Below are 16231 nucleotides of genomic sequence, written 5' to 3'. Positions count from 1 at the left end.
TTGTGGCTCCCGTGTGCTTCAACATTAGTTGTGCTGTTTGTGTGGCACATGGAGTTGCATTCTGTCACTCATGAGATTTCATTTGCTGCCTATGTGTGGGTGTGTGTTTGCTCACCCTGAAAAAAATGCCCACTGGGATTCTTGCCAGCCGCCTCGGACACAGCGAGCCACACGACCGTATCGGCCCCTTGCTCCGGTGTCCGCAAACGCTCCTTCATAGAGCTGTGGAAATCAGGCATCGCGTTTGCAATGGCTAAAGAACGAGAGGCGAGAATGAATGAATCCATCAAGATCAGACATCATCAAATCAGTCTGAATAAATGATAAATAAATATCTGCATTTATGCATTTGGCAGACACTTATATCCAAAGCGACCAATGCATTCAAGGTATATAACACAACATGCAATTTGACAAATTAACAACAGCAAGCTTGAAGGTAAAAATGTATGTCTGGCGGACACGGCATGTTTTAGGTGATGTAACTATTTTTTTCAATTTGAATCACATTTTTGCAGTTCACCCAATTTTTAAAAGGAAAAATATTCCATGTAGCATTTTGAAAATGCATCTATAATCATTCATGCACGGTTTAAATTTAGGATGATTGTGTGTGTGCAAATACTTGGCGTGTCGACCCATCCGGGGTGCATCACAGAGAAGTGGATGTTGGGGTGAGCTTTAGCAAACTGCTCCGTCATCACCACCTGCTGCCTCTGAAACACACAGAAAAATGTACATAGAAGTCACTTCTGACATCACAAGAATAAGTAACAAACAGCTACTGAAGTCAGTGAGACAAAAGTCATGCATATTTTTTAAAGTAATTTTTTACTAACATTCAAAAGATTGGGGTCAGTAAGATTTTTTGGGGGGACAGAAATTAATACTTTTATTCAGCAAGTATGCATTAAATTGATCAAAAGTGACAGTTAAGACTTTTATGATGTTATTTCTATTTCAAATAAACGCTGTTCTTTTCATTAAAGAATTCTTACAAAAAATGTATCACAGTTTCCACAAAAATATGAAGCAGCACACATTGCAACATTGATAATAATCGGAAATGTTTCTTGAGCAGCAAATCAGCATATTAGAATGATTTCTGAAGATCATGTGACACTGAAGACTGGAGTAATAATGCTGAAAATTCAGCTTAGATCACAGGAATAAATTACATTTTAAATTTATATTCACATAGAAAACAGTTATTATAAATTATAATAATATTTCACAATATTACTATTTTTTTACTATATTTTTAATCAAATAAATGCAGCCTTGGTGAGCAGAAGAGACTTCATTCATTACAAAAATCTTACCAATCAATCCCTAAACTGGGACTCGATTTTCAAAATGTAGTTAAAATGCACTAAACTGCAGTACTCAAGTAATCAAACAATGACCTCTATAACATAAATGATTAAAGGGATAGTTCACCCAATAATGAAAATTTGATGTTTATCTGCTTCCCCCCAGGGCATCCAAGATGTAGGTGACTTTGTTTCTTCAGTAGAACACATATGATGATTTTTAACTCCAGCCGTTGCAGTCTATCAGTCGTATAATGCATGGCAATGGTAACAAAATCTATGAGAGTAAAAAAAACATGCACAGACAAATCCAAATTAAACCCTGCGGCTCGTGACGACACATTGATGTCCTAAGACACGAAACGCTCGGTTTGTGCGAGAAACCGAACAGTATTTATATAATTTTTTACCTCTAATACACCACTATGTCCAACTGCTTTGAGTGCGCGCACGGCATCCGGTGCGTGAGGGGTGTATAAGCTCTGGCGGAGTTTATGTTAATGGGTGTGTTGATATCCAGCCGAAGAGCAATCAACCATAACTTCAGGCGAGCAGGCTCAGAAGTTGGGAATACGTGGAAAGTGAGAGAACGTAATCTTTTAGTTTTAAGTCAGTTTGAACAATCCGGGTAAGTGCAAGTAAGTACTATTTTGATTAGCCGTCGTACCTACAATGTTTGTGCACTGTGTAAACAATGAGTGACGTATATGCGCGAGAGATCACTTCCGGCGCTTGCGTAAACTACGCCAGAGCGCGTACACACCTCACGCACCGGATGCCGTTCTCGCGCTCAAAGACAGTTGGACATAGTGGTGTATTAGAGGTAAAAAATTATATAAATACTGTTCGGTTTCTGGCACAAACCGATCGTTTTGTGTCTTAGGACATCAATGTGTCGTCACGAGCTGCAGGGTTTAATTTGGATTTGTCTGTGCATGTTTTTTTTTACTCTCATAGATTTTGTTACCATTGCCATGCATTATAAGACTGATAGACTGCAACGGCTGGAGTTAAAAAATCATCATTTGTGTTCTACTGAAGAAACAAAGTCACCTACATCTTGGATGCCCTGGGGGTAAGCAGATAAACATCTAATTTTAATTTTTGGGTGAACTATACCTTTAAACTTGCAAATGGCATCAAAGCAAAGTGTTTCTGTATGTTGGACTCTCTATGTGTACATATATACCTTGTTCTGTGCATACACCATAGTGCCGTCATATCTGCCCCTCTGAGACTGCAGGTTTCCCGTTCGCAGTTTCTGCACCAGCATCCCACCGGATGATACTGTGATCTGAAAGAGAGGAAAGATGGTGACCGTCTGACCTCTGTCTGCCGCTCTCAGCCTCTGGTTTACTCACCACTCTGGAGTCAGGGCTCTTCTCCAGCAGAGGAATGAGGCTCTTGATGAGGATGTACATGGCTGAGGAACACAACAGAGACATCAGGTGAAATCTAAGGTATTAAAGATGTTATTTATTATAAAGTTAGTAGGAAAGACTTTTAGTCCTGAGGTGATATCGAGCTGGTTTTGTTTGCTCACTTACCCAGAGAGTTACTTGCAAAGCTTTTCTCCAAACCCTCACCATTCACCTCCCTCTTAGTCATCATACAGCCGGCGTTATTGATCTGTCACAGTCAACCAACCACATTCTCATTACTTCCATTAGATGGTAATACCATTCAAAATATAGGTGCACTACCATTCAAGTTTGGGGTCAATAAGATTTTTTTCATGTTTTTGAAATAATTATTTTATACTCACCAAGGCTGCATTTATTTGATCAAAAACAGTGAAAATATTACACTTTAAAATAGCTGTTTTCAATGTGAATATATTGTAAAATGTAATAAATTTTCAGCATCATTACTCCAGTCTTCAGTGTCACATGATCTTCAGAAATCATTCTAATATGCTGATTTGCTGCTCGAGAAACATTTATGATTATTATCAATGTTGTGCTGCTTCACATTTTTGTGGAAACCATGACACATTTTTTTCTGGATTCTTTGATGAATAGAAAGTTCAAAAGAACAGCATTTATTTGAAATAGAAATCTTTGGTAACATTATAAATGTCTTTACTGTCACTTTTGATCAGTTTAATGTTCTTGCTGAATAAAAGCATACATTTCTAAATAAAAAAAAAACTTTCTGACCCCAAACCTTTGAACAGTAGTGTATATGCCATTTTAAAGCCTCACCAGGACATTGAGGGCTTTGTACTTTTTCTTGAAAGACTCCGCAAACTCCCACACCTTCTTGGTTTCGGACAGATCCAAAATATGCACGAAGATCTCCTGCAGCCAAACACAGAGGCCAAAGGTCACGTATTTTACTAGAACATCTTGCTTTAGAAACAGTTGCAGATGTAAATCTGTTTTCAGACAGCGTGTAGATAAATATATGGGTCATTTCAATGATTCAGTGGACTTCTGTAAAAACGGTAACTTATTTGCAAACTACTACATTATTCTTCATTAAGCAGCTGCGTTCTCATTTCTACTGCAGGTTCGGTTCTCCTGGTGTGACCTGAGGTTAAATGACTTGCTCAGAGTGCCACGGTGGTGGACGCTTCTACAGCCAGCTGTGTTACAATCAGCGCCTTTAACTATTAAACTGCAGGCTAACAATCACAATCGTACTTTGTTTCCAGAGTCCTTGACGATCTCCGCTCTGGCTTCTTCCGCCTTGTCCTTGTTCCTGCAGACCATGTGGATCGTACCACCTTGAAGAAGAGGGTTAACTGGTTAAACTGCGGCACAAAAAGTGTTTGGAGACTTAAATAACACTGTCTGAATGTCATTGCTTTAGATAAATGCATAAATGCAGATAAATAAAATGAGATAAAATGCATAAATGCAGAGCAAAAGTAAAGCTACAACAAAGAAAATCAAAGGACTAGCATAATTTGTTTGCAGATTCTGGGTTTTGTCATCTAATGCAATGACATTTGAACATTTTTCTGTGTCCAAATACTTTTTAGAGCAACTGTATTCACATAAGAACATGGAAAGCATTTGAAGAACCTAAATACACCATGAACCACATGGTCAGGTTCTATTTTACCAACCACTGCTGTTTTTCTCCAACACACACCTTTCTTGGCGATGGCCATGGCAGTGGCTTTCCCGATCCCGCTGTTAGCTCCAGTGATCAGGAAGGATCGGCCCACCACTGACGTCTCCAGGTCCTTCTCAACAAAGTTTTTAGACGCTGACAGAAATGCCCCCCTGTGACACACACATTTAATTAGTCTCGAAATGTCACAGGGTTCCCTGTGTGCACGCACGTCACAAAACACTGCTAGATTAGTTCAGTGAAGTAATTAGTTCACTTTTTGCATGCTTTGAACTATTCGACATCACACTTTTTCAAGAAACCCAACTATGTTCTAAGAATGTTTTATTAACGGTCCCATTAAATAATGAAAATGTTCTTTCTGAAAGTTCTCTGAACAGTTAAAACGTCCAGGAACATTTTGAGAATGAGAATGTACCCTGAACGTTTTGAAACAAGTAGCAACATTTAAAAAATGTTAGATGAACATCCAACTAAAACGTTTCTGAAAAAACATCTCATGAATGATTTAATGTTTTTGTGCTGACGTTTTGAGAATGTTATTAAAGCCCAGATAGTTTTGAATGAACGTTCTAGTAACGTTAATGAAAGAACGTTTGTTTATAACTTTGAGAAAACCTTGCCAGAATGCGAGGGAAATTTCATTAAAGGGTTAGTTCACCCAAAAATTTAAATTAGCCCATAAATTACTCACCCTCAAGTCATCCTAGGTGTATATGACTTTCTTCTTTCAGACGAATCCAGTCGGAGTTATATTAAAAATGGTCTTTGATCTTTCAAGCAGTTTCATGGCACTCAGCGGGTGTTGCATGCATCATTCAAAAATAAGTTAAATAAAAAGCGCCCATCCATAAAATGACGCACGCGGAAACGCAGGGGAGAGATCAAAACAAAACAACGGTCACTAATTAGAAGTACAAAACGAGGATTTGTAAAGAAGAATGTCGGAGGATTTCGATATAAGCCAAGAGGAGACTGGTTTTCCTTTGCTAAAGTAAGGAAACGTTGCTTCCTTTGTTCCTCCTCTTAACAAACGTTGTTTTCACGAGACTCACCGGCGCATGCGCAACGCTGACCCCATACGTCATGCTCCCGGAACTGCTTCCAGTGTACAACAGTGAGCGCAAGCTAGATTAAAGTGACGTTTTGAATATGGATATTTTCTTACAAAAATGCATCGATTCGCTACAGAAGGCCTTTGTTCACCCCCCGGAGCCTTGTGAGGCACTTTTTTTTATGGATAGGCGCTTTTTATTTAACTTGTTTTTGAATGATGCATGCAACACCCGCTGAGTGCCATGAAACTGCTTAAAAGATCAAAGACAATTTTTAGTATAACTCCGACTGGATTCGTCTGAAAGAAGAAAGTCATATACACCTAGGATGACTTGAGGGTGAGTAATTTATGGGCTAATTTACATTTTTTGGGTGAACTAACCCTTTAAGTGGAACGTTCCATTTTAGCAGTTTGCAAACATGGAAATAAATGTCCAAGAGCGCTCAGAGAACATTCAAAAGTAACAAGTAGCAACATTTAAAAAAAAAAACATTAATGATGATGTACAGATAATGTTTTGTGCTGATTTGAGAACATTATTAAACACCAGATAACTTTGAACAAGAGTTCTGTTAACGTTGCAAGAATGTTTGTTCATAATGTTAAGAGAACCTTGCCAGAATGTTAGGGAAGTTCTGAAAACGTTTCCTGTTAGCTGGGAATGTGTTTCTGTGTTGATTTTTGTATGCTTTTGTAAAATTAAGGTTCTGTATTCATTTGCCACTTAAAGTCCTGAAGAGAAACCACTCGAGAAGTCCTGTCCTAATGTGCCACCTTGCGTCATCGCTTAGCTAATGAGAGCGAGCTATCAGTGCGTCCTCTGATAGCACTGCTCCTGGCATCGGCGGCGCTCGTGCCCTTGACCCGATCTCAAAGGCTGGCTTTGTCCACGCGTGTCAGGCCAGGCGGAGGGATGAAGAGGAGCGAGGAGGTGCCGGGGGGAATCAAGCTTTTCTCAGTAAATGCATGCACTGTTAAGGGTGATGTGTGTCCCATTATGGGACGTGAGAGGTTGACCCGGGTGACAATGTATTAGGAGGAAAAAACAGATGCAGGGGCCACTGCAAGATAAACAGCAGCAGTGAGATGACACGTTTTGAGTGTTTTTCTGACTGCCAAGAATTTACAGGCTAATCATTTTTATAAAACTGGATTTCATGGAAAACGAAAAGCAACATGTGACCCTGAGTGCAGAATGTGTTAAAAACAACACTTTTTGTGTTTTTTTGAACATATTCGGTGCACCATTTATTATATCACCGTCTAAAAAATAAAGTTAGTTTTGCAAATGTAAGAAACTGACTTTGAAAGCTTTTACCCTTGCCATGATTTATGTTGTCACTGTTTTATGATGTGCAACACTTTTTTTTGCATCATTTTGAAGAAAAACGGATTCATATGTTTTGAAGTAAAAAGCAAACTTTAAGAAACGTTTTCCCTTATGATTGAAGAATTATTGCATCATATGGTTAAAAATCCAAGTAGGCCTACAGACAAATGCTGGACATGTCCAAATATTTTGATAAATTACACTCTAAAAAATGTTGGTTCAACCCAACTTTGGGTCAAATATGGACTAACCCAACTTTAGTGTTAAAAATGTAATTAAAAAACTTAATCCAACTGTTTTGACCCAAAGTTGGGTTGAAACAACCCAGCATTTTTTAGAGGTCAAAACTATTTGTTATTTGTTTCTCAGTGCCCATTATACAAAAACTCCTATTAATAAAGACAACCTAATAAACACAGAAATAATAATAAAATTACAAAAAATGCATTAAATGCATTTTATAAAATAAGAGATAAACAGTTGTAGTAGAATAACTGAAATCTGACCCATGCAATAGGCTATTTAACATCATAATTATAGATGTTAAATATTAAATGAAATATTGCATGAGAATTATGTAACGTTATATTATATTAGCCTATGTTATATTAGTAGTAGCCAATTATATTACATCATATTATGTATTTGAATGTGTATTAATTAAGCATTATGTTTGTTAATATTGTAATAAGGTGTTGTGAGATTTCTGAAGCAGTGCAGCTCTTACTTGGTGAATTCGGTGAGTCCTTTGAGGAACCATGCGGAGTTCCGGTACAGAGACATTCTCACACCCGCGCTGTCGCTCAGGTCGCCCGCTGTGATCGCGGATGCTCTCCGGTGCTTTTAACCGGCACCGGGGTCACATGAGTGCACGTAGATCCACGCCACTCTCCGCTGCCAACGCTTTCTGCCCTCTACCGGTAATCAACGAAATAACACGCCTCTGACTGTCAGACCTCTGATGTTTCAAAGCAATACCTTTGTAGTTGACAGTTTGATAATAGCTAAGAAAATATAAGATCATCTATTTCCCTGATAGCGCACGTGCATCACGGAGATGTCTATTTGACGTCTGCATTTACATCTTTTTAGAGTGCTTGCTCATCTGCAATGCGTCTATAGGATGTTTCCTATCAGATGTCAAATAGACGTTTAGAAGATGTCTTTAAGATGTTTATGATGCACAGTGTATGTAAAACTGACATCTTAAAGACGTCTATCAGATGTTTGTACACAGCAGATGCTTTCCAGATGAAGAGATCTTTAACAGACATCTTGCAGACGTATGTGTGTGCTATCTGGGAGGCCTATAGCAATTATATATATAAAATAGGTTTAGACAATCATCAAATTCAATATGGCGTCTTTAGCGCATGATTTAAAGATCTTACGTGTTATTAAACAAGCCTGGAACCGTCTAAATCATTAGAGAGATTAAAAAAAGACAATTTTCAGCAATTTCAGCTAATGCACCATCAAAATTATTTAATAACTTTATAACTGTTATAGCCCCACCTATTGCCCGATCTCCATAAAAGTTTGCATGTAGTGTTTGTTCAGAATCATATTGCATGCCTACCTAATTTGGGCTCATTTCGCAAATTTCTGAGGTTTCGTTTAGGAATTATAGGCTTTTTATTAAACTTGATCACACCTATATTCTAAATGACCCTGTTACAGCCATCCACACACTCAGGTTTTTTTTTATAATTATTGATCTTGGGAGTTCAGAGATTTGTACTGGGTTTGTAGAGGTTGATGGGAAAAACACCGGGTAGTTCACTGAAGTTGTTAGTGTGTTTAATAATCTCAAATAATTAACGAGCGATTTGATTGACAGCAGTGATCTAGCCTTTGTGTGAAACGTCGCATGATATCTAGTTATTTATTATGCTTGTGTATAGGGTAGTCTAATGATAATAATAGGCCTACTGCAGAATAATAACCACAGAATCGCGGTAATAAAACATAGACCCATATAAAAAATGTTTACTGTTTAATACGTTGATAATCTTTAGATGCTATTGTTTTTGTATGGCTGGGTTACAATGGGGTTAGTCATAACGAATAAATAATTAGGCTATCAAATCGTATTTTAAAAATATCTCAAGAGAATTTACTGGAGCGGAAAGGATGTCCTCGCTGCACCTGACCAGGTAAAGCCAGCAGGTGTGATGCAGATAGCCCCGCCCCTGCTGTCCGTACGCGCCTGTGATTGGCTCACACCTGTGCGCGAGCAGTAACACAACAACGCCGGGGCGAGGTGAGACTGTCCCGGCTGAGCTGCTGGACATGAACCCGTGCGGCGCTCCACGCAGGCTCGTTTAGGATCTGTGGGAGTCTCAGGATGGTGAGGTTCACGAGTGTGCAACTGCTGTCTTCTTGTTAATGTTGCTGCCTTTTTCTTGCATTAACAATCACAAACAGAACCTAACTATTAAGATACGAATCTGAGTGAGGTCAGATAGAGCTTTGTTTTTTGTGTTTTCTCTTCTGTAGAGCTGTTTGTCTGGGATCTGTCCTTATATTTGACCCTTTGTTGTGTTTTACTGCACGCACACGCACACACACACACACACACACACACACACACACACACACACACACAAGCTGTTCTTGTGCTGATAAGAGGGACATTTGTATTTCCTCTTGTATCACAAATACAAAGGTGCGTTTGTTGTTTTTATCTCTTTTCTTGGTTAAAAACAAATTTGCAGTTTCATGTTCACATTATTAGTGAGAAACTATATTTAATTTTAAGAGGGTATTAAAGGTAAAATGGTTCATGTAGTAATTTTTTAGTCTAAAAAAAAACATAGGGCTTTATTTAGTTATGAGTTATGGCAGATGCATTCAAGGTAAACATTTTTGCAAAATGTGAGTTCCCTGAACCCATAACCTTGGCATGCTTAACTTTCTTTTAACCTGGTTTTTATTTATTATTATCAAGATTGTAGGTTATTAAAATGCATATGAATATTACTGATATAAACAGTTAAAAAAAACTTTTGTCACACTGCAGGACCAAGCAGCATGTATGTGTGTGTTATTTTTATTTATTTATTTTTGTTTTTATAAAAATTAATTGTAAAGTATTTATTATAAAATTAATGGTATTGTTAAATTATTTTATATCATTTATTTCAGCATTAGTTTTTTGTTTGTATTCCTAGTTATACTTTAACTGCGATAGTCCTGCGTTGTTTGACATTCTGACTATGACAAAGCATGTGGTATTTTACCTGTGTGTGTTTTGTGCTATATTCAGGTCAACACATAGTTCATCACATTTCCAAAAGCAGCTTAATGATGCTTACAGACATTTTCAGGACAAAGGAATTTGTGTCTCTGCTGTAGATGCGTATCCTGCTGCTGTTCAGTCGTCAGGGGAAACTACGGCTGCAGAAATGGTTCATGGCTCTCAGCGATCGTGACAAGAGAAAGATCATAAGAGACATCACACAAATGGTGCAGGCGCGATCGCCCAAGGCCTGCAACTTCCTGCAGTGGAGGGATCTGAAGATCGTCTACAGGAGGTCAGAGGTCACCTTTTTATCGCATGTGCTTTTCTCCTCATTACAATGCTTTCTGTAACTTCTTGCAATTTTGCTGTTTTTACTGTATTTATTGATTAAATAAATGCAGCCTTGGTGAGCAATAGAGACTTCTTTCCAAAGCATTAAAAATATTCCCAACCTCAAACTTTTGAACTGTATGGCATATATTGTTCAGAGTAATATTACTCATCTTCTGAGATTTTTATGTCATCAAGAGCATGATAATGTGTTTTCTGAATCGTGAGAGTCATGTATTTATGTTTTTGGCATCTATATCTGTTTGTGTGTGTTGCAGGTGTGTGAATTAGATATTATTTTTAACTTTGAGAAAGCTTACTTTATCCTGGATGAGTTTGTTATTGGTGGAAAAGTGCAGGAAACATCTAAAGCGTCTGTGGCCAAATCAATGGAGGGGGCAGATTCTCTTCAGGAGGTGAAACACACACATACACACACACACATACACACACAAACACACACACACAAACACACACACACACACACACACACACACACACACAAACAAGCAAGCTTTCTTTAGGTGGTGATTCATCATGTTCTCACAGATGTGTTTATACTATATGTACACAACCTGATCCTGTCTGCTCGACTGTTTGTTTTTCAAATAAATTATTTCAAAGGCAGTAACTGAAAGAAAAAAATGTTTTAATCTGAAAAGTGTTGCAAGGACTGGCCAAGATATTGACTCAAAAGTAATAAAATGCATTTTAATAAAAGTTTTTTTGAGAATGTATGAATTGTAGTAGAATAATTACAGCTTATTCTATACATGCATTTAAATATGTAACCAAATTTTCATGACTCAAATGTAAATGCATTTCAGGCTGTTATGATCCTGGTTGCACATGAAACAGAAACCAATCACCAAAAACAACAACAAGATTTTATGTCATGGAGAGGTTGCTCGGCAGTGAGAGAAGCATTACACAGAGGACCGTGGTGTGAACAAATGCTTTATTTACCTCTGCCACGTCACACATGACCTCATCACACGCACAAGATACTGACTGACTTAAAACATAACTGGCGTTGTTAGGAGGGAGAAAATCTGTGTGTGTTCATATGTTAAAGAGGTAAAGCCAGTGACTTTTTACATTGTTATATTCGCTAACTAAGAAACAAATTGGTCGAGTTTACTAAAATACTTTTTTTTTTTTTTCTCGCTATACAGAACAAGAAATGAGAAAAGCTGGAGCACTACATTGACTAAATGCAATTAGGGGATATATTTGTTTCAAAATACTTTATTATATGACAAACTTCAAACAATGAATATAATCATTATCTACACGGCTACATTTCAGGGACTGTTTTCCCCTCAGAGTCCGTTTCGTCGGCATCGTCGCTCTCCGGATCCAGATACCGCAGGATTTGCAGTATTGTGTTGTTGTCTAATCCTGTCACTGCGTTCTCGTGATTTGCAGGTCTTTTTTCTGGCACGCTTTTATCGAAGTAGTCACCGCGTTCGTACACGGGCTGATCCTTGTCACGTAATGGCGTCAGACGTGCACGTCTCTGTCCATGCCCAAACATTTCCAATGCCAGGTAATTGACAAGTTCGTCTTCCTCACCGGCAGTGTCGTCATAATCATCCCTGCTAGTTTTCCTCTCATAATAACGCGATGTTTTCGGTTGCGTTGGTCGGTTGTTGTTTTGTTGTGCTGCATTTACCAGCTTGAGGATATTCATGATGCCCTGGGTGATGCTGTTGCCCTCCGATGTCTCGAGTGGCCGTCGGTGAGGTGCTGCGGCGAAGGTCTTGTGAGTGGTCTTCATTGACTTCTTTGGGGTTCCCAATAAATCCTTCTGCTTCTCATTATGGAGAAGCTCAAGAACTTCCTCTGGTGGGATTCGCAGCTTCTGTGAGATTGTGATTATCTTGGACAAAGACTCAGGGAATGTGCTGTGTATTGGCCTAATTTCCCTCTCCTCCATGTCATCCTCCTCTCCATCATCTTCATCCACATCTTTTTTCTGCACCTCTCTGTCGCTTTCTTGCTCACTCTTGCTGGCCTCTCGTCTTTTCTGCTGCTCCTGCTCTTTCTTTTCTAGGATTTGCAGAAGATAGTAGTCCACAAGCTTTGCAATGTCCTCAGGCTCCTCCTCTTTTCCTGTCTGGAACCAGTCGGGTTGGTTGGATCTTTTGACATAATCGTCCTCTTCATCCTCCTCTTCCTCTTGCTCATCCTCAAGGTTGCGATTAAACCCATGCCTCTCTCTTTCTTCTTCTTCAGTCTCTGTTTGTTCCTCCAAAGGTGCCCATTCATCAGATCCCATGATGTCTTCCAAGACCATCTTCCTCTGCCTGTACAAGTCATTATCATCAGCATCATCAGCATCTTCACCATCCTCCCGTTTGCTGTTGGCCTTAGATGTGGAGATTGCACTTAGCTCCTCAAACACAGACTGAAGGGTCGCCAGGTTCTGGGGTGTGTACTGTTCTTCTGCTTTCTCGTTGGTCCGTTTGAGAGGCTGCTCCTGATCCTCCTCGTTCTCAAACACAAGTGGGAACTTCCGGTGCCGTCTCTGGCTATCCGGATTGGCCCACGAGGTCCTTCCGTAATTCTCAGCTGAAGTTTCCACTTCTAGTTGTTGCTTTGGTCTTGGGAACGGTTGGACAGTGTATCGAGGTTGAGATGGTGCGATGACCTTCTGGGAGGTTTTCTGGGGCACCATGTGTTCCTCGGTCTGTTGTAGTGTGGTAAGCACTGCTTGCAGCAACTCTTGAGTGTTGTCCTTCTCTTCCTCCCTCACCTCCATACCTCTATCCAACCGGGCAGGAGCTGCCAGTTGTAGCAGGGAGCGAACTCTCTCCATGCCGTCTGAAGTGTCTTGCTGGTCATCGAGGTGATCAGGTGGGGTTCTCTGGCTGAGGCTTTGAATGTAGCGTAGAGCTCTGAGCATCTCGGCACTCGGAGGAGGACGGATCTGGGACGCTGGTCCATAAGAGACGGGTTCACTTTCGCTTAGGCGATGCTCTCTTAGCGTGGCCCCTTGAACTCCACAAACGAGAGAAAGGAAAAGGGGTAGAAGAAGGAGCGAGGGGAGGATGAACACCCCTGTTGCACAGCATCTAGATGATGACGACATGTTTTACCTGAGAGAGAGAGGGAGAAGAGATGGTGAGTCAGTTTTTCATTAAAAAGGTACAAAAGCTTTCACTGGGGTGGTACCTATTAGCTACTAATAATGTACACATTAGGTACTAATATGCACCATTTTAAAATCATCAATAACATCTTAAAATCTTGCTAATTACTTACAAAGCCCTGAATGGTTTAGCTCCCCAGTACTTGAGTGAGCTCTTATTGCATTATCATCCTTCACATCCACTGCGACCTCAAAACTCTGGCCATTTGATAATACGTAGAATTTAGGTATTTAGCACCCAAACTCTGGAACAATCTACCTAGCGTTGTTCAGGAGGCAGACAAACTCTGTCAGTTTAAAATCTAGATTAAAGACCCATCTCTTTAACCTGGCATACACATAAAACACAATCACTTTTCTATAATTCAAATCTGTTAAATTATTTTTAGGCTGCATTAATTAGGAGCCAGGAGCCGAGAACACTTCTCATAACACCCGATGTACTCGCTACATCGGAAGAAGAATGGCATCTACGCTAATATTAGTTATATTTATTCTTATTCCGAGGTCACCGTAGCCATACGGATCCAGTCCGTATCCAGATCATATGGTCACTGCAGTCATCCGGATCCAGTCCATATCAAAACCAGAAGGTGGATCAGCACCTAGAGACGACCTCTACAGCCCTGAATGTCAGCGGAGACCATGCCAACTAGACGAACCCTAGAGACAGATGCCCTGTGAAGACCTCGTCGGCCATCGACTCAAAACTACACTCTTAAAAATAAAGGTGCTTCAAAAGGTTCTTCAAGCGATACCATAGAAGAACCATTTTTGGTTCCACAAAGAACCATTCAGTCAAAGGTTCTTTAAAGAACCATCTTTTTCTTGCGTTTTTATAATCTGAAGAACCTTATTTCGCCACAAAGAACCTTTTGTGAAATAGAAAGGTTCTTCAGATGTTAAAGGTTCTTTATGGAACCATTTAGACAAAAAGGTTCTTCTATGGCATCGTGAAGCACCTTTATTTTTAAGAGTGTATGAGAACCAGACGAGTCCTCTGCTCAATCTGACGTGCGTTGCAGCCTGGAATTAAACCACACCATGCTGGTTTGGTCTGGACAGAGGAGAACTGCCCTCCCGACTGAGCCTGGTTTCTTCCAAGGCATTTTCTCTCCATTTCTGACACAGATGGAGTTTTGATTCCTTGCCACTCTGGCGTGCTTAGCTAGGCACACAATTTCTGGCAACATTGTTGAGTTGATCGCGCAGATATTATTGGAAGAGAACTGAGCTGAGCTGGACGATGACATCACTGAATCAACAATGAACTAACTTTAACTGATAAACTGACAGTTTTCTATTGTCCTCTTGCATTATCAGCACATTTTTCCTGTCTGTATTGTATTGTATCTCTTTCGAGGTACAAAGGTTTCAAAGGTACAACCCAAGTGACAGCTTTTGTACCCTTTTGCAACACATACACAGTGTTCGCACTAACAATTTCATGTATATTGATTGTTCTGTCATCAGCTAGTTAAGTTCATGTCGTTCCAAACCTGAAAGATTGTCTCAGTGTTGTTGTCCATACAGTGAAAGTCAATGGGGTCCAAAACAACACAACAGTTAACTGCATGGGCAAAACAGTTCAAATATCATCTTTTGTGTTCCACAGAAGAAAGAAAGCCACATGTTTGGAATTACATGACTGCGATTAAATGATGACAGAATATTTATCTCCTGACGAACTCTTCCTTTATCTTCTTACAAAGACCTGCCCCAGATAACTTATTGCAGTCTTCTTTACAATGCTTAAGTGACCATCGCAGGTCTCGCTCTGCTTGTTTCTCTCTCTCTCTCTCTCTCTTTCTGACATCTGTTGAAAGCCTGTTGATGAGTGTTTGCTGAGCACTCAGAGAGTGCGCGCGCAGCCTGAGCTAAAAACCTCATTAGTTTCTAAATTGCTGCTCGACTAAATGAGTCATACCCCGTTGCTACGGGAGACCGCACGAGCATCCGCACTGCTGTTGAACCGCAAAGTGCCGTCAAACGGAGAGGAGGAGAAAGCCCCGGAGCACGACATCCTGCTCACTTCAATCTGTTAGATGTCTACACTTATTTTTAAGTGGAAATGTAGTGAGTAGAACTTTAACTTGGACATTTTCCGTCAGGTTGTTACCAGGTTTGCTTTTAAGCGTGCGTAGCGTTCTTAATGAACGATTTGTAGAATTTTAAATAAACACAAATGAGCTTTAAAATAACAATTGCGCGAGAAACTGCGAAGAAGCGGTCGAACCTTTATTAAACCTTTTTTCCCCCACAACTTTTAAAACGCATGCTTTTTTGTTCCATCTCGCTGTTTATGAACGCGTCTCTCGGTTGCGCAGCAGGTTGCTGAAATATAAAACAGAGCCCATACGCGTTTCTAAAGAGATAAACCAGATATAAGTGATGCATTCCGTCATAAAGAACGCACATATGAGTGTTTAAATGCAAAAACCTTCTTACCTTTGCTTTCGGTCTGTTTTAACGGGGAGTCGTGAGTGCGTTGCGCATTGCTCTCGCGCTCTCGGTGTGTTTATGGCTGTGCAGCACCGTGCGCACGAGCGCGGAGTCTCTCTCTCGTCAGCACCGCGGACAGCTCCGCCCGTAGAAGAGATGCCACCTGATTCGTGCGTCACTGAAACAACATACGCAAAACCGGCCACACACACGCACACACATGCACTCCAGGCGATTCAAGGTTATTAATTTGGCATACAAACTCAAAACGAATGGTTTT

The 16231-nt window shown here is 40.0% G+C and overlaps 2 protein-coding genes across 2 annotated transcripts; both read right to left on the bottom strand.

Annotated features, from left to right (window-relative positions):
* Positions 1–89: 89 nt before the first annotated feature.
* On the bottom strand, positions 90–7596 carry dhrs12la (dehydrogenase/reductase 12-like a). The gene is made up of 9 exons (XM_016242502.1): positions 7509–7596; positions 4413–4546; positions 3959–4041; positions 3518–3613; positions 2861–2942; positions 2675–2736; positions 2503–2607; positions 626–716; positions 90–253 (listed from the first exon to the last, which is right to left on the bottom strand). Exons 1-9 carry the CDS (start codon positions 7562–7564, stop codon positions 90–92), a joined length of 873 nt encoding a protein of 290 aa, XP_016097988.1. The 5' UTR covers positions 7565–7596.
* A 3698-nt stretch (positions 7597–11294) lies between these two features.
* On the bottom strand, positions 11295–16091 carry scg2a (secretogranin II a). Its single transcript, XM_016242519.1, has 2 exons — positions 15958–16091; positions 11295–13456 (listed from the first exon to the last, which is right to left on the bottom strand). The coding sequence occupies exon 2, from the start codon at positions 13447–13449 to the stop codon at positions 11653–11655; it is 1797 nt and encodes a 598-aa protein (XP_016098005.1). The 5' UTR covers positions 13450–13456; positions 15958–16091; the 3' UTR covers positions 11295–11652.
* Positions 16092–16231: the final 140 nt, after the last annotated feature.

This window comes from Sinocyclocheilus grahami, unplaced genomic scaffold (genome assembly GCF_001515645.1).
Source record: "Sinocyclocheilus grahami isolate Dianchi unplaced genomic scaffold, SAMN03320097.WGS_v1.1 scaffold661.1, whole genome shotgun sequence".
In the NCBI taxonomy this organism is placed as follows: Eukaryota; Metazoa; Chordata; class Actinopteri; order Cypriniformes; family Cyprinidae; genus Sinocyclocheilus; species Sinocyclocheilus grahami.
This window is presented reverse-complemented; position numbering and strand designations above follow the sequence as displayed.

Coding starts and splice junctions, on each gene's coding strand:
- dhrs12la (XM_016242502.1), bottom strand. CDS start 7,564: ATGTCTCTGTACCGGAACTCCGCATGGTTCCTCAAAGGACTCACCGAA. Junction 2,608..2,674: donor AGAGCCCTGACTCCAGAGTG/GTGAGTAAACCA, acceptor CCTCTCTTTCAG/ATCACAGTATCATCCGGTGG. Junction 254..625: donor CGGATGGGTCGACACGCCAA/GTATTTGCACAC, acceptor CTCGTTCTTTAG/CCATTGCAAACGCGATGCCT.
- scg2a (XM_016242519.1), bottom strand. CDS start 13,449: ATGTCGTCATCATCTAGATGCTGTGCAACAGGGGTGTTCATCCTCCCC.